We start from the raw sequence: 18,616 nt of genomic DNA on the forward strand, positions 1-18,616 counted from the left end.
CTGAGAGGAGGAGAGAAAGACAGACACCTGCAGACCTGCTTCACCACCTGTGAAGCGACTGCCCTGCAGGTGTGGAGCCGGGGGCTCGAACCGGGATCCTTGTGCCGGTCCTTGTGCTTTGCGCCCCCTGCGCTTAACCCGCTGCGCTGCCGCCCGACCCCACGGTTGCTGTTTTCTACATAGTTCCCCCAACAAGACTATTCACTTCAGCAGGTCAGGGACTATCGCCTGTTTCCTTAGCATTCTTGCTCACTTTTCTATTTAAAGTGGCTTCTGGGAGTCAGGCGGTAGCACGGCAGGTTAAGTGCAAAGCGCAAGGACCGGCATAAGGATCCTGGTTCGAACCCCCGGCTCCCCACCTGCAGAGGAATCGCTTCACAAGCAGTGAAGCAGGGCTGCAGGTGTCTGTCTTTCTCTGCCTGTCTTCCCCTCCTCTCTGGTTTTCTCTCTATCCTATCCAACAACAATGACAGCAATAACAATTAAGTACAACAATGAAACAAAGGCAACAAAAGGGGATATGAAAAAAAAATCTTTAAAATAAATAAATAAATAATGTGGCTTCTGCTTTTTCCTTCTAACCATCACACTGTGACGTCCTCATACAGAACGGGAACCCGAATATTCACCGGCCAATCCTGAAGCTTACCTTTGAGATGAGCTGTTTGAACTCTGTAACGGTTTGATTTAAGTAGGCGCGAACAGTAGCAGGAGCAGCTACAGACTCTGCCTTTAGGTCAACCACATGCACTTTCACCATCACTTCTGCCACATTTCAAAACATAAAAACAAAACTAGAGGTTATTTCACAGTTACATTTCGCAAGAAAAATACATTCTTTTTAAAAAACATTTTTATTATCTTTATTGTCTAGAGACAGTCAGAAATCAAGAGGGAAGGGGGAGATAGAGTGGGAGCAAGACAGAGAAACACCTGCAGGCCTGCTTCACCGCTCATGAAGCTCTCCTCCTGCAGGTGGGCACCAGGAGCTCCACCCCAAGTCCCTGAGCACTGTGGCGCGGGCCTCAACCAGGAGGGACGCCATCCGGCCCCCAAAGCAACGCATTCTTAATGTTTCCAACAGATAGCAACGGGAAGATTTTTTTCCTTTCATTTTAAAATTTTATTTCAATGAGAAAAAGAGAGAAAGACAGAGACGAGAGAGACGTCAGAGCTCTGGCTTATGATGGCGCAGGGATCGGAACTGGCATGAAAGGCATCTGTATAACCACTAAGCTGTCTCCCCAGCCATGGTAAATGTAGAAAGTCACACAAATATGAAACACATTAGAGGTTTCCTTTCAAATTTACTACCTTGCAAAGCACATATATGAAGGACTGGGGGGGGGGGGCTGTCAGCAAGCAGAGCAGGAAAGTGCACGCATCGGCATGGGTGGCCCCGGGTTTGACTCCGGCCTCACGTTTCAGCACCATGGGCAGCACCAGAGGGGTTCTGCGGGTGACGGCGCTTTGGCGTATTCCCTCTCTCCTCTCTGGGTCTACTCCTCTCCTTCTTTCTCTCTAAATGTGCATACTTTTTTTTTCTTAATTGGTTTAGCTATGACATTCGACCATATCTCACATGGACCGGGCTCTCGGTAGGCTCCTCAGCATTGCATTTAAAAGGAAATAAAAAGGAACCCCCCGGCTCCCCACCTGCAGGGGAGTCGCTTCACAGGCGGTGAAGCAGGTCTGCAGGTGTCTGTCTTTCTCTCCCCGTCTTCCCTTCCTCTCTCCATTTCTCTCCGTCCTATCCAACAATGATGACAACAATAATAACAACAGTAAAACAACTGGGGCAACAAAAGGAAATAAATAAATAAATATAAAAAAAAAAGAAGTTTTCCTAGATCTCCCTAAATACATTAAAAGTCAAAATGTAATTTTTAAAAATATATGCTTTGAAAACTGGAAAGACCGCATCATGGTTATACAAAATGAGTTTTATTCCTAGTCCTAAAAAAACCCAAATTCAATTCCTGGCACTACCACAAGCCTGTGCTGAACAGTGTTCTAGAAAGCTAACTACCTACATAAATAAAGCTTTGTTTTTCTTGTAAAACAACACTACTTTCAAATTTTTCAAGCTTATGTAAAATGCTACTCTATTATTTTTTTAAAAAGATGCAAATATACCTCTTGGGGTAAAATTCAAAGTGGTCATGCTAAGTGAGATAAGACAACTGCCCAATGGCCTCATCTATATATGGACACAATTAGCTAGAGCAGACTCTCTGGCGATAACAACTGACTCTAGACTAGATGAAAAAGTGCGGTAGACACTGAAGGGGACGGTGGAGGGATTAGTGGGGAAAGGCAGAGTTATTTTTGGTGGAAAGGGAAGGTGATGAAGCTTGAGTGGTGGGTGCAGAAAGTCCTACACACACAAAGTGGTCTCCAGCTGTACGCCTGAAACTTTATAGTACTGCAAACCAGTGCTAAATTATGTTTAAAGGTTCCCAAGCTCCAATATAAAACAAAAACACACCACTAAATAAATACAGAGGATAGAAAAGGAACACTACAGGGGACATAGCGGCCCTATTTGCTTCTGAACACCGTTAATGGACCAAGGCCATGCTCACTGCCAGACTTCCTCTTCTACATTTTATGGAAAATTTTAGGGCTGGGGAGATAGCATGATGGTTATGCAAAGTGATTTTCATGCCTGAGGCACCAAACGTCTCAGATTCAATCCCTGGCACCACCATAAACCAGAGCTGAGGAATGCTCTGAGGGAAAAAACTCTACAGAAAAACTCTTGGTTTACAGGATCAGCTTTTCACTATAACCCTCAGGCAATTTAATCCTATCTTCTCTTTGTCTATTCTCAGGAAATCATGTGTAACTTAATGCTTAGTTAACAGAGAATAAATAATCTTTTTTAAAAATTATTTTTATCGTCTTTATCTATTAGACAGACAGCCAGAAATCGAGAGGGTGGGAGAGACGGAGAGGGAAAGACAAGAAGGGCTCAAACCTGGGTGCTTGTATATTTTAACATGTGTGCTCAACCAGGGCCCCAAGAATAAATGACCTTTAGTCAATCCACCTGACAGTTATTCGCTACCTATAAAGGTAGCGTGACAATGATCAGTTTTCCCCTATGTTTCTCATCAAAGTCACATATAATATTCTGCTCCAGAGGATAAGGATGGTTATTTTACCTAATAACTTTATAGTCTTTACTGACAGAGCTCTCTTAATAAAAAGTCGTTTTATTTTTGCCATGTAATACTTTAATCATAATTTCTGCTATCAAGTTCAAAAGCAATTACAACAAAATCTCCCAAAGGGAGTCTTAACATACAGGTCAGCGTCTGACTGACAGACCCCTCTCCCACTCCCCACACACTTTTTTCCAATCTGAAGCATTCAAAGCAACAGGTTTCTGTAAGCTCGGGTTTTAGGAGTCAAAGTAGAGAACGTAAGTGTGAAATCTGGCTGACCAGCCTGAAGGTTAGGGTCAGGAGGCTCGTGCAACACATAGCAGGCCTCACGTGTCACCTGTATTACAGTTCCACATACAGTGATGACTGGCACACGGTGGGCATGAAAAGGAGAAGCAAGTGTCTTAAGGAGCTACTGCAGCTGAGGCTACGGGCAGAGCATCTCACTCTCTAGGTCGCAGCTGAGGCTACGGGCAAAGCATCTCACTCTCTAGGTTGCTTTCAAAACAAACAAACCCCAAAGTTGAGGGATGTAGTAGGTTTACAGGAAACTGAAAAGCTGAGGCCCCTGGGACCTATAAAAAGGGCTGGCGAGGAGGCCCAGGCGAAGCGCCAGATGGCTTACCCGGGGGGCCACGTGACACGGCTTAGGTTCAGATCACTAACCTCCACATGAGATGCTTGTGCAGGAGAAGCTTCACTAGTGGCACTGGTCCACCTGCCTGCCTGCCTGCCGGGCTGTCTCTCTCTCTCGACAAAACAAAAAGCAAACAAAAAACCTGTTTGTTGGGACCAGTGGAATTATGCAACTAGAAGTCCTGCTTGCAGCAAAAAGGAAAAAAAATGTTGGAAGGCTATTTAAATGTTGGCACTGGTGGGGTTATGCAACCACTTCTTTATGGAGACCCTAAAAATGGGCTCTACTTCTAAGACCTCTTAGGATTTTATTTTATTATTATTTTTAAAGCTAGTCTTCTCTATAACTAGAGAGAATACAAAGAGGAAAGATCATTCAATATTAAGAGGGAAAAAATCCTAAATGAATACTGTAAGTTAAGATTTTTTTTTTTTGCCTCCAGGGTTATCGCTGGGGCTCGATGCCTACAATACAAATCCACCTGCAGACTTGCTTCCCCTCTTGTGAAGCACCCCACCCCCACCCCCACAGGAGGGGACCGAGGGCTCAAAGCCAGATCGGCGCTCCGGTCCTTACACTTGACGCTATGTGCGCCTAACCTTGTGCACCACCGCCTGTCCCAAGTGATAACTTTTGTTGCTTGCTTCTTAAATATTGTGTATAACTCTTTGGAAGTAATTTAGAACTTTATTCTAAGCTTGTAGCTTACTGCCCAATCTGTTTATATTAAACTAGTTAAAAATCATATAATGTAAAAATTAAGTTCATTTTCATCAATAAATATTCTTATGAAAATTTTAAGCCCAATGCAGCCCAAAACACCATGAAGCCCCTCCCTTACCTCCGGGTTTGTAAGATTGGAAAACTTGATCCGGTTTTCTTGTCTCCAAAAGCAGATCAAACATGTATGTTGACTTGACGCCACCTAGCAAAAGTCCCATGGGAGTATCTTCTTCTCCCTCATATGAGCGTTCCAGATAATCATGAAACTCATCATATTTCACGAGGCGACAGCAATCCATGGGTATTACCTCTTCTAAATCCATCATCTATAAAATAAAGAAATGACCCCACAGAAAAAGAAAAAAAGATCTATATAGTATTTAGTCTCGGGATAGTGGAGACTGTTGTAGGGTAACGACACTGCCAATATGTCCACTAATGAATAATCAATCCATTTCTTTCTTTTCTTTTCTCTCTCTCTCTCTTTTTTTTTTTTTTTGCCTCCAGGGTTATTGCTGGGGTTTGGTGCCTCACAAATCCACTGCTCCTGGAGACCATTTTTCCCCTTTGTTTGTTGCCCTTGTTGTTTTATCATTGTTGTGGGTATTACTATTGCTGCTGTCGTTGGACAGGACAGAGAGAAATCGAGAGAGGAGGGGAGACAGAGAAGGGGACAGACACCTGCAGACCTGCTTCACCGCTTGTGAAGCGACTCCCCTGCAGGTGGGGAGCCGGGGGCTCGAACCGGGATCCTTACGCTGGTCCTTGCGCTTTGCGCCACCTGCGCTTAACCCGCTGCGCCACCGCCCGCCTCCCTATAAATCCATTTCTTTATGGTTTGCATCCAAGTCAAAGGCACAATTTGAATGAGCTCTTTAAAGAAGCAAATCTTATTCCTCAAATCAAAGGCATTTCTGGTTTCAAAGAACTTCTAGGTCCAACACAAAGAAGCGGTGATTCAAGGAGGCAGCAGCGAGGTTAGCACAGGCAAACCGTAAGCCTCCCAAACTGGAGCCCCTCATTCCTCTTTGGGCCACCTCCTTAAATATTGCCATGCACAACACCTACAGCTCAGGGCACAGGCACATTTCTATCACAAAATTCCCATTGAGCCCAGTGACTAGCAGATCCAGTAACTCTGAAATGGGAAATGGACCTCTGGGACAGACGAAGCAGGACTGCTTTGCTTAGAAGTATGTGGGACTTCTGACTGGGACTTTGGAGAAAAGCACGTAAGCCTCTGTCGTCACACTACTCTCTCTCTGCCCACCGCCACTCTCATCCCCAAAGGTGTACTTCTGTTTTCTGCTGCACAACTTTTTCCTCTTCCATTTGGCTTCTTAGGACTGTACATTTTTTTTGTTTTTGTTTTTACATCTTTGTGTAAACTATCTTTACTGTAACTGCTCATTGACTAGTCTGGCTTTTCAGTCGCTTTAGGAAGGAGATGCCTGCAGTCCATACATATTTAAAGTTCTTTCCTCTGAAGAGTTTGTAGAGCTAGAGAGAGCCATCATTCATTCACATACCCTCTGACCCTGACTTTCCCGTATGCCAGGCAAAAACACTGGAAATGCTTTAATCATGAGGAAAAGCAAATAGCTTTCACAACCTTGTGCTTGCACTTCAGTGAGAGGCAGTGACATTAATTAAAACAGACGCACCGTTCAATGTAAAATTTCAATACTGATCGCTACCACAAAGAACCAGGTTCATAACCTGTGGTTTTTCCAACTTCAGTGTACGTAAAAATCAGCCAAAATACCAATTACCCCCAGGCAACAATACAAACTCAGATTCATTTGCAGGAACTGATGTCTTTTTTTTTTTTTTCCCCTGATAGGAATGTAGTTCCGATGCGGGTCCCACTATGGAAAACAATGCCAGCCATCTGTATTTCTATGAAAGGGGCAGTCAGTGTAATCTGTCAAGTAACACAGGAGGGCCAGGGGGTGCTTCATCTATAATGTGGGAGGCTGTGAGTTCCACCGTGGAGAGTGGTGACACGGTGCTGTGGGTGTACCCTATTTGCCCCTCTCTTCTCTCTTTAAAATAGACAAGAATAAAAACTGCCCGGGGAAGCTGCCTAGCAGGGTTGTCAATATATATGTAAGGACCTGGGCTGATTCCTCAGCATCACATTAAACATTCAGAATGCGTCTCTATTTGTCTTTCAAAACAAAACAGCTTTTCATTACTCTTAAAATAAAATGTAAACTTCCATTCTTAATAACACATCTAAAGTAATTTTATTCTTTTTTTATTGTTGTCTTTATTTATTTATTGGGTAGAAACAGCCAGAAACTGAGAGGAGGAGGAGGGAGAAAGGAAGAGAGGCGGGGCTGGGTGGTCGGTCGCACACGCACTTAAGTGTACATGGTACGAGGCTCAAGGACACCGCACAGGGAGGCAGGTTTGAGTCCCCAGATGCCACCTACAGGGGAAAGCTTCACAAGCAATCAAGTAGGTCTGTAGGTTCGATTCTCTCTCTGGCCCCTCCTTTTTCAATTTCTCTCTGTCCTCCCCAATAAAATGGAAAAGAAGCACCAAGCAGTGGATTAGTAGTGCTGGCACAGAGCTCCTGCCGTAACTCTAGAGGAGAAAAAAGAGGGTGGCTGGATAAGCACTGCTTTGCCACTTGTGAAGCTTTCCCCTGCAGGTAGGGTCTGGGGGCTTAAACCTAGGTCCTCGTGCACTGTAACCAGGCACGCTACTACCCTGCCCTGTAACTTCATTCTTATTCCGGACGATACAAAATAAGGTCCTCATTTTTGTTTTCATTTTCTTGACTATGCCTTAAGTTTGTACACACACTAGTAGTAGTTTACTTAGAAGAATTCTTTCCAAATTTCTGGCATTGCTATCCCCACATGGTTAACGTTCAGAAGAATCTTAGTGTACTACTTATTTACCCCGCAGAATCTGAACAGTAAGAAGCTTGCAAGCTGTTAGGTATACTTAATTTTGTCCGTTTCCCCACCAGTAAATCATATAGTCCCTGGGGGCAATGACCGTTTCTTGTTCACTGAAATGGGCAGCCGCTCATCTTTAAAGCACACCGTGTTCACGCGAGTATCTTTCATACCTGCACATCAATACTACTGGCAGTAACAAAAACTTTTGGAAAAGGCATTAATCCTATTAGGTGAGGCATCAGTAATTAAATACTAACAGTGCCACCGATCAAACATACCTTATAAGCCATTTCCACTGCTTCCTTTAGCGTCTTATCTTTATGAACTTCTAATTTGTTTTCCATCATTACTTGTTTCACAGGATGCAAACAGAATAATTTTATCTACAAAAAGTGAAATGCCATCATACCAAGTAAGCACATCATGCGGTAAAGCTTAATTCTTTTGTAGACAGTATTTTTTCATCAATAGTCAAATATTGTAAGTCTTAAAAACATAAATGAGAGGAGCTGGGGAGATAGCATAAAGACTTGGTATTTCAAGCTCTGAGGTCCTAGGTTTAAATCCCCAGCCTCCCTCTCTCTTAAAAAATAAAATAAATACATTTAAAAACACACACACACACATGAGATACTGACATGCTTATTTTTCTGAATAACTGGCGTGTCTTGTTAATAATTCAAAATGCTCATTTTCACTATGGGATACGCCTCTCTACAAGCATTACTTCAGGTAGCCTTAAGCTTTTGACAGACATTCAGGATACCAATTTGTATCTCTTTGGAAAATAGTTTGATATATGTCCATGTGGTCAAAATTTTTATAGCATGTGATTACCATAAATAAGAATTCATTAGTATAATCATGTGAGACAATATGAATTTGTATGAGGTTATTGGTAAGTTCTACTTGATTTCTATGCATAAAGGTTTGGCATAGAGATTTGCAGAATTTATTGTTCTTAAAGCAGAACATGGCAATACTGATCCCTCATTATAACTTCACCAGGACCACCACCACTGTATGCCATTATTTTGCTATGCATACAATAAACTTTAATGGCAATTTTCAACTAGATGTCAAATTCTAGGGCTGACGAGCCAACAGTAGCAATACACAAAACTTTCATGATCGAGGCTCCAAACGTCCCATGCTCAATCCTCAGTGAAAACGTATGTCTCAGTTGTTCAAAGCTCTGGTTTATCGCTAACAAAAATAAACAATAAATCTTTTTTTTAAAAAAAATTAAAATCATAAAATCTAACCTTGCATGTATTGCGTTCAATTTCTCGTTGTCTTTTTTCTTGTTCTTCCAATTCTCTCTCTTTCTGCACCAAGTTTTTAATATGTTCTGGATATTCATCTACTTCTAAAAATTCTATGCAAATAAAAAAGGGACAGTATTTTGTTACTGAAATTAAGTTTATTTTGTTCTATCATGTTTACATAGAACATGCTTTTCTCCATAATGTTCAATCTCTGATTTAAGACACAAGTTCCTTCTAGATAAAGGTGAAGAAACGAGATGATTACATATAAATAGTAGGGTTCGCTTGGGCATGCTTGGTTCTCCAGATCTCTGCTTCTCACCTTGTTAAGAGGACCCACCCCGTAACACAATGTGTCAAATGCTATTGATATATGTTGCTACTACTTATTACTTCTGTTCGCCAATCATTATTACTAATATGATGTTTCTTTTGTTCTCAAAGCAGTCTTTAACTTGCTAATAAGATCTTCAGACACGGTTGGAAAGTACAGCACAGATTATAACACTGCTTAGAAAGCTAATAATGATAACAACAACAACAACAATAATAGCAGCACTAATAGTAAATGGGCACTAAGTAAGAATACTTTATATAAAGTAAGCCATGGCTCTGTGGAAGGCAAATCTACTTCTCTCTCAAGTTCTGTGATCAAGCACCAGAGGGCGCTACGTGTAAGCTATGGAATATTTAAAGACCTAGAACCTTTTGCTTCCTAAAGCTAGATTTTGCCTTCCACAGAGGCATGACTTACTTTATACAAAGCATACTCACTTAGTGCCCAATTATCATTACTGTTCTTTTTTTTTTCCTTATTATTATTGGCTTTCTAAGCAGTGTTATTTATAATCTGTGCTGTTCTCTCCAACTATGTCTTAAGATTAAAAAAAAAACTACTCACCCCAAAATGGAACTTCTCAATTTTAATCTAGGGTCTCAATTCAAATACCCCGAGATATCCATAAAGTTTATAGCAGGCAAGAACAGGATAACAGCTAAATACTTTTTAAATATCTATTAGAAACAATACCAAAGACTTAAAATTTGTCACCCCAACTCTTCAAGCTGCCCCCTAAAATACTGTAACTATTTTCACCGTACAGATGTGTAAAGTAATACGTGAAAACGCTGAATGGCATACGATGAGATGTGGAGCCGGGGAACTGCGAGTGCCAGACAGATCTAGGAGCACAAGCACTAGACCGAGCTACACAGAGTGTGATCTTCCTGTGAGGAAACATCAGGTCTGCAATATACAGTCTGTCTTTTCGTGGAGTTAAAAAAAAAAAAAAAAAGTTCATGCTTTTTCCAGTTAGGTATTTTTACTAGTTGATATCCTCTCACAGCAGATTGTAAAATTAACTCTTCCAGGTATTAAAAAATATTCAACTGTCCTACCATCTAAAAGATGTTATTTGGGTTTGCGAAATATGCAAAAGAAATTAGTTTGTGACAAAGATGGAAATCAAATAACATTTTAACGTACTGGCATTTCGTGATGGGTCCTTCAGTCTATATATTAGCATATATGCATTTGTGGAGCTAGAAGAAATAAAGAAAAGGTTAATGAAGACGAGGAGTCAAAATTCCATTTTCTAGCACATTTAATTAAAATATTAGCATTTAAAGCAAAGTAGCAGCAAAATAGTGCTCACACTGCTGCGTTTACTTGGCGCAAGCCATGGCTGGCATCAGAGGGTAGGTGCAGGCATTCAGTTGTGGGTGGGAGCTGGCTGCCACAGATACACATGTCTAAGGGGATGCCCTCAGAATCGTGTAAACTTTGTAAAGCAATGTTAAATCAGCAATAAGAAAAAATTATAGAGGCTATGTTGTTTCAACAAGTGAAAAAAAAATCAAAGTTCTTATTCTCAGGTTCAAATTTAAAACACGCCAAAAGAAAAAGAAGACTGTATTTTGCCTGCATTTGAGACTGCATATCTCATCTTGGTAACATAGTAAAATCCTCAAAAAACTTGTGTCAGAAAGCAAATACTACAGTTAACTCAAGTCAGTAAATATTTTCTGCTAAGCACCAAGCAGTAAATGTCCCAAATTTTGACTGCCAAAAAGCCTGTGTTGCAATGACTCAACTCTGTTATAGGAGTTGGAAAAACCGGCACATATTCAAATCAGAGTAGGATGACGTTTCACTAAAACCTTAATGACAAAAACTAGAAATGTGTTGGCTCTGACCAGTGGCTAGAGCTTGCTGACCCCTGGGCTAAACCTTTATAAGGCTGAAAAGCTATGATTAATTCAAATTTTAAAACACTAAAAATTAGGAATTACTTTACCTTGCAAAAGCACTGGAGTAGTATCCTCTGCTTCCTGAAGATCCACCATGTGTTTTCTTAATGTCCTCTTGTGTTATCTAAAAGTTGTTACATTATTTAAAAATTTTAAAAACCTGTAACACCAATTAAGTTAACATATAACCCAATTTTTGAATGGTAGTTAAATGAACATACATTCCAATTTACAAAAAAATTGAATCATAGTCAATGGCAACTACCAGCCAATAACTTTTAGAGGTCCTAAAGAGTGAAGGCTTAGGACAAGAAAACTGGAAATCTATTTTTGGAAACATTCAGTAAGCACCAAAGGAAACAAAATTAATAAATAGCAAAACGAGTGATTGGATATGATTTAAAATGCTTCCCCGGACAGATTTTTAATGAGCCCCATTGTCAATTACTATTATCATCTTTCATAAACATAGCATTTTTTATTAAACAAAAACCTCCTCACCCTGCTGACGTGCTGATCATTGAAGCTGTACCACTGTTCATCACTAAATGACTTTATACAAGCATAGTAATGGCCCCCAGCAGCACTCCCTGAATGAACCATGACCGAGAAGAGCTCATAGATCAAAGAATTCTAAAGAAGGGAAGAAAAAAATGGAGATTTTAGATAATAAAAAGCCATAAATTTTCAATTGTCGTTTACTATTTTTAGTACATACTGAAGTAACATGGCCTACACAGCCTATATTTACGGTAGGTCAACTTGCCTCTAAGACCATTCAAATGGCAAGTCACTAAATAACTTTGTATACCTCAAGGTCCTTCAGCACATTATCTGACATTTTAATCATACTGCAATCACTAGAACTATGCTTATCAAAAATAAAAATAATTTATAGAAAAAGAAATCAATAACCTGAAATAGTAGAAATAGGTACTAAATACAAGATTATCCAGATATGCAATCGAAATTTAAAAAAATTAAGAGACGTGGCCAAAAGATGGTCCAAGCGACAGAGAGCGTCCGTTGCTACTCCAAGGTGGCAGCGGGAGGGAACAGTAAAGACGGCAAAAAATAAGACAACTACAACAGAGACAAAATGAACGAACCTAAAACTGGTTCTATACAGGTCAATAAACAGCAATGAACTCTCTCTGTAAGGAAGAAAGAGAAAATAAGGCATTATGATGGATGATAGAGGGTGATGGGTGAGGACAGACCACTATGAACATATATAAGACACTGATAACCTGTATAACTAGCAAGCAACAGAAAATGTCTAAAAACATACACTTTACAAAAACTGGAGGAGGAGGAGGAGGAGGAGGAGGAGGAGGAGGAAGGAAAACCCTGTGCAGACCAGTAACAAACGAGGAGATTGAATCAGTAATGATAAATGGCCGTAGCACTTGCTGAATTTACCAATCAGTGCAACTGTTACCAAACTTCCAATTCATTTTTGCAACAATAGAAGAAAATGCTAAAATCCATATGGAATCTTAAGCCAAGAAGCTCCTCACTCAATGATCACAAAACATACTGTAAAGCTGTAATAATAAAAAACAGTATAGTCCTGACATAAACCCAGGTTACAAAACAGAATAAGTTACTCAGGAACCTCATATAAACAGTAAAATTATTTTTAAGAAAACAGTCATGGGTAAGCAATGGTTAAAGAACCGTCTCTCCAACAAACAATGTTAGGAAAATTGAGCGATCACACGCAAGAGAGTGAAGTAGTATTCTTACATCACACTATATACAAAAATGGCTTCAGAACAGGCTAAAAAGGAGTCGGGCGGTAGCACAGCGGGTTAAGCGCAGGTCGTGCAAAGCGCAAGGAGCAGCGTAAGGATCCCGGTTCAAGCCCCCAGCTCCCCACCTGCAGGGGAGTCATTTCACAGGTGCTGAAGCAGGTCTGCAGGTGTCTGTCTTTCTCTCCTCCTCTCTGTCTTCCCCTCCTCTTTACATTTCTCTCTGTTATATGCAACAATAACATCAATAACAACAATAATTACAACAATAAAAGAACAAAGGCCACAAAAGGGAATAAATAAATTAACAGGTTAAAAACGAAATGTTAAGACTTGACACTACAAAATTTGTGAACAAAATGTAAGAAAAACTTCACACTTGACTATAACAACAAATGTAAATACACATAAACTCGACAATGTCAAATAAATAATTTGTATACAACAAAGGAAGCTTTCCAAGAGAGAAAAGGGAATCTATAGCTAGGAAAAAATATCTATCAATCATATAGATGATAAAGGATTAAAATCCAAGTTGTAAAAGAATGCCCAGAACTAAACAACAATCAGATGTGAAAATCAACAAGTAACTTCAACAGACATTTGTCTGAAGAAAATAAATGGCCGGCAAGAACATGACAAGATACTCAACTAATCATCAGAAATGCAAGCCACTGGCTTACAGTGCGCATAGTTTACGAGTGAAAAGATCCAGTTTAATGCTTTCATTTTACTATATGAGAAAGATCTGGTGTAGTAACAGATTTAGAGACCTGTTCCAAGTTAATCTTTTGTGTTCAAGTTACTGTTAAGAGTAAGCGACAGAGAGACACACCAGCGCACTGCTCTAGCTAGCACATGCCCTGCTGCTCAGACCAAGCATCGGATTCACAAAGGAGTGCGTGTTTTCTCTACACTGAGCCACACCTGTGGCAGGCTGCTGAAACATAAAAAGGTAGACTTGGTTTCCTGACCATTTTCACACCACCATCCTGGTCATACATAACTCAGCCTCCCAGAAATTAAGAGTCCCAGTATTAAAAAAGTAAGAATAATCTTACTAAAGTAGAATCGTGATGACATACGCAGAGTATCTTAAAGTTAACTTTCAAAAATTAACCCGTGGAGCTACCCGCCCGATTCCCTACGTAGCTGTTTTTAAACCTACTTTATCCCCCCTATTAACTAAAAGCCAAAAACTACAAAAGATACCTTTTCAAGTCCAGGCTTTGAAATCTTTTCGGTTCCACTGTGGTTTTCAAGACAAATTCCTTCATCGACACCGTCATCGTTGGAGAAGTCATTGCTCATCTGATCACTGTGGCAGCTACCTTCATTTTCTGCTCCACTATCAGTGCAGCTTTCAGTCTGTGGAGATTTCTTAAAAACATAATTTTGCAATTGTAAGGTAAATAAAGGGAAAATATAAGCTCAGCAAAACTCTTTACTTTTCACACTAAAATACTGATTTTACTTTAAGTGAATTTACTCTCTTAGAATAAAGAAAACCATACTTCAGAAACATTCCTATTAATGGCCTTAAAATTCAAGTATAAAAACCAGTGATTCATAACTCAATGATAGGCTCTATTTTCTAACTGCAAAGTAATAAAACATTATCATTTTCAGGAAAATTCATAAAAACTTAGAAGCTAAGAGTTTTGTTTTTAAATCATATGGTCAAAAGAACATCATCTCTATCTATAAACAAAAGTTCAACTTTTAGTCTATCAACTATGCCAGATGTTACAATGAGAAAGACATCTAACCTCTGAAACTGATTACATAATATAGAGGTAGAGATGTTATCAACAACAGATCATACTTTCATGATTTTTAAACCCCTTTCAGGGAAGTAAATATGAAGATTTCTATGTGTTTAGTCTCCACAAGTGAGGACGTGAGAGTGGAGGAACACGGAACACTGGCGTGGGTTGGAGTGACTTATACTGACCATGCATGTTTGTCAAAGTTACACCCCTGAAATCTTCTATTTTTCCAATAACTCTGTCAAAACACTAACATAAAAGAAGGGGAGAAAGCCCCACCAAGCACATGACACACTTTTCATGCCCGAGGCTGCCAGAACCCATGTTTAATCCCTGACAGCACTATAAACCAGGCCTGAGCAGTGCACTGGTAAACAAACAAACATACATACATAAAAAATAAGTAACTAAAAATATAAATCTCAAGCAACTCTCTCCTCTTTCAGTATAAGCCTTTATGCATACCTAGGTGCATACCTAGCTACAATATAGTAAATGATTTATGCTGGAGCACTCAGGCCCGTAAATATATGATGTCACCACTCTGCATAACTGCAAAAAAAAAAAGTCATCAGAAGGAGTGAAATGCTGCACAGCTACGGCTACAGCTGCACACATACACATACAAGGCGGCTCTCAATATATATTTAGGAGGCTGCACAGAAGCTCTTGAGGTGGGCTGGGGAGACAGCATGATGGTTATGCAACTTCCAGGCCTGAGGCTGCCTCCGGAGTCCCAGGTTCAGCCCCCAGCACCACCATATGCCAGAGCTGCGCAGTGCTTTGGTAGCTCTCTGTGTATGTTTCTCTCTGTATCCCTCTTTCACTAAAAATAAATTAAAAAAAAAAAAAAAGCCCTTGGTTTAATCAAGCAACATACAATAAACCGGCTGAGACGACAGCATAGCGGTTCTTCAAGATTCATGCCCGAGGCTCCTAGACAGCACCCTAAGCCACAAAAGCCAGAGCTGAGCAGCACTTTCTCTCATTAAAACAAAAACATATACATATATATAACAAACACCAGCATTCTGCTGAGAATCTTCTTCTTTTAAAAATATTTATTCTCTTTTGTTGCCCTTATTTTATTGTTGTAGTCGTTATTATTATTGATGTCATTGTTGTTGGATAGGACAGAGACAGAAATGGAGAGAGGAGGGGAAGACAGAGAGGGGGAGAGAGAGACAGACACCTGCAGACCTGCTTCACCGCCTGGGAAGCGACTCCCCTGCAGGTGGGGAGCCGGGGGCTCGAACAGAGATCCTAATGCCGGTCCTTGCGCTTTGCACCACGTGCGCTTAACCCGCTGCGCTACCGCCCGACTCCCCAAGAATTTTCTTATAGGGACTATAACAACCTACAGGCTTCATCTCTCAGAAGGAAAAATGAGGGTGAAAACCAGCTTTAGACTGCTCCAGCAAGGAAAGAAAAGGTTTTCATTAAGAAGCGAGCCTAAACATCAGCGTCAGCTCAGACTGCTCTTTTTTTAAATACACGAGTCACCCAGATGCATTAAGGGGTAATGCAAGGAATGTGCTATTTACCTCATCTTCAACATCAATAAATGTGCTCATATCTAGCTCCTCAGGAAATGTCATCCGATCATTCAGCTTGATCCTGTGCATTGTTGTATAATCGAAATCGAACCTTTTCAATTGTAATGTCAGAAGATACGGGAAATGCAAAAACCGAAGACCCTAAAAAGAAAGAAAGAAAGGAAGGAAGAAAGAAGAAAAGGAGTCCCATGAAATGCTGAGCGTGTCTCAGATGACTCAGTGCTGACTCTGACGGAGCCTTTACCTTTCGTGCATCACACTTCTTCTTACAGCGCTCACAGAAGTACTGATTCGGGCCATCCAAGATCTCCGGTTGAATAAACGCATGCAGTGCTTCTTCCTATTTAGAAAAACAACTGTTTTACAATGACTTTTAAATACTACTACTTATGACAAAGTCTTAAATATATATATATATATATATATATATATATATATATATCAAAAACATGGCAACGACCACAAAAAGTGTAACTAAAATGGTTAGAAACTTCGCCAAAATGGAAAATACCGTCAAAACCAAAATAATTAGTATAGAAATAGCCAAAAAAGAAGTTGCTTGATTTTACATAAAATAAAACTAAGTTTTCTAGTACAGCACCATCAGTCATACCTATCCAGCAAGTAACACAGAACTTTCAAGATTTCACACCATTAATGCCCTTGAAAATCAATTCGTCGTTACATCTAGAGTCAAAAAATAATCTCCAACATTAGTTATGAATATCAGAATGCACTCTGCCATCCCCTCATCAATGTTTCCCGGCACTTGAAAACGTGACATGAGCACCTGCACTGTTGGCCTGATGGGACTCACTGGTTCTCCTTTCTCCAGACCCTTGAGAAAGCAGCAGAAAACTGCTAAAGAATTAGTGGGCACCAGCTCTTTATTTTAATGTTTGATCACTGACGTCAGAATTAAATGGAGCTAATATCAAGCTGCGTAACCTCAAAATTCACCTCATGATGTCATCTCTTTGCAGTCTCAGCACAAGCAACATCTACTAAAGAAAAAGAAATGTAATTGGGGAGTCGGGCGGTAGCGCAGCGGGCTAAGCGCACGTGGCGCAAGGACCCGTGTAAGGATCCCGGTTCGAGGCCCTGGCTCTCCACCTGCAGGGGAGTCGCTTCACAGGCGGTGTAGCAGGTCTGCAGTTGTGTCTTTCTCTTCCCCTGTCTTCCCTTCCTCTCGCCATTTCTCTCTGTCCTATCCAAAAACAACAATAAAACAAGGGCAACAAAAGGGAAGATTAAAAAAAAAAAAAAACTATACATATGAATGCAACCTTATAACCCACAAATAATCACAAATAAAAAAAAAGAAAGAAATGGACAATGAGATATCACTTCACTCCTGTGAGAATGTCAGACATCAGAAAAGGTAACAGCAGCAAATGCTGGAGAGGGTGTGGGGTCAAAGGAACCCTCCTGCATTGCTGGTGGGAAAGCAAATTGGTCCAACCTCTGTGGAGAACAGTCGGAGACTCTCAGAAGTCTAGAAATAGACCCACCCTATGATCCTGCAATTCCTCTCCTGGGGATAGATCCTAAGGAACCTAACACACCCATCCAAAAAGATCTGTGTACACATATGTTCTTGGCAGCACGATTTGTAATAGCCAAAACCTGGAAGCAACCCAGGTGTCCAACCACAGATGAGGGGCTGAGCAAGTTGTGGTATATATACACAATGGAATACTACCCAGCTATTAAAAATGGTGACTTCACCGTTGTCAGCCGATCTTGGATGGACCTTGAAAAATTCATGTTAAGTGAAATCAGTCAGAAATAGAAGGATGAAGCAACCAATAGCACAGCTATATACAAGATACTAGGTACTGTACAGCAAACCCTAACAAAAGGACTTTTCAAAGTTAACCCAATTACCAAATAATGTGACGATAACATTAACTATCGATTGTCTTTTTGAACCCTAAGACAGCAGGAACCTCACATCTCCACTATAGAGCTTCTACTTCCCCCAGTCCTGGAACCCTTGGATAGGGCCCACTTTCCCGCATGCCTCTCCCAATCCATATCAAATAATATTGCATCTGCCGATAACAACCTAACCAACATAACGATTGCCACCTCAACATGCTTCACTTCAGACTGTGTCCAGAGACTTCACATGTGGAGTGACAACCCTTCAGCTTCATTACGCGGGTGAGACCTTTCCTTTCATAGTATACTCTAATTCCATCCCAGGTGGTTCACTTTCTAACAAAGTCCCAAAACCTAGATATACACCAGTTTCTGTGAGAGAGAGCATATCTTCACACGTATCTATAAACTACTGCAAAATATACACCTGAAAGCAGTACACTAGAGTTTGCAGTGAGTACCTCCCTAACACTTCCTCTTCACTACTCCAAGCTTTGGGTCCATGAGTGCTCAACAATTTATTTGGCTTCGTATGTTAACTCTCTTTTCAGTCACCAGGTTCCAGATGTCATCAGGATGCCGGCCAGGCTTGCCTGGACTGAAGACCCCACCAATGTGTCCTGGAGCTCCGCTTCCCCAGAGACCCACCCCACTAGGGAAAGAGAGAGGCAGACTGGGAGTATGGACCAA

At 40.7% G+C, this 18,616-nt stretch overlaps 1 protein-coding gene across 3 annotated transcripts in view; it reads right to left on the reverse strand.

Annotated features, from left to right (window-relative positions):
• Positions 1-18,616, reverse strand: part of USP47 (ubiquitin specific peptidase 47) — a 100,925-nt gene that overhangs the window by 23,704 nt on the left and 58,605 nt on the right. For all 3 annotated transcript variants that reach the window (XM_060177158.1, XM_060177157.1, XM_060177156.1), the window contains 10 exons: positions 16,287-16,382; positions 16,031-16,183; positions 13,930-14,097; positions 11,465-11,596; positions 11,011-11,087; positions 10,200-10,255; positions 8,711-8,823; positions 7,724-7,828; positions 4,649-4,856; positions 650-765 (listed from right to left, as the gene is read on the reverse strand). In XM_060177158.1, the coding sequence (XP_060033141.1) occupies positions 650-765; positions 4,649-4,856; positions 7,724-7,828; positions 8,711-8,823; positions 10,200-10,255; positions 11,011-11,087; positions 11,465-11,596; positions 13,930-14,097; positions 16,031-16,183; positions 16,287-16,382 (1,224 nt within the window). The remainder of the gene's footprint in view (positions 1-649; positions 766-4,648; positions 4,857-7,723; positions 7,829-8,710; positions 8,824-10,199; positions 10,256-11,010; positions 11,088-11,464; positions 11,597-13,929; positions 14,098-16,030; positions 16,184-16,286; positions 16,383-18,616) is intronic.

Source organism: Erinaceus europaeus, chromosome 17, assembly GCF_950295315.1.
Source record: "Erinaceus europaeus chromosome 17, mEriEur2.1, whole genome shotgun sequence".
Taxonomy (NCBI): Eukaryota; Metazoa; Chordata; class Mammalia; order Eulipotyphla; family Erinaceidae; genus Erinaceus; species Erinaceus europaeus.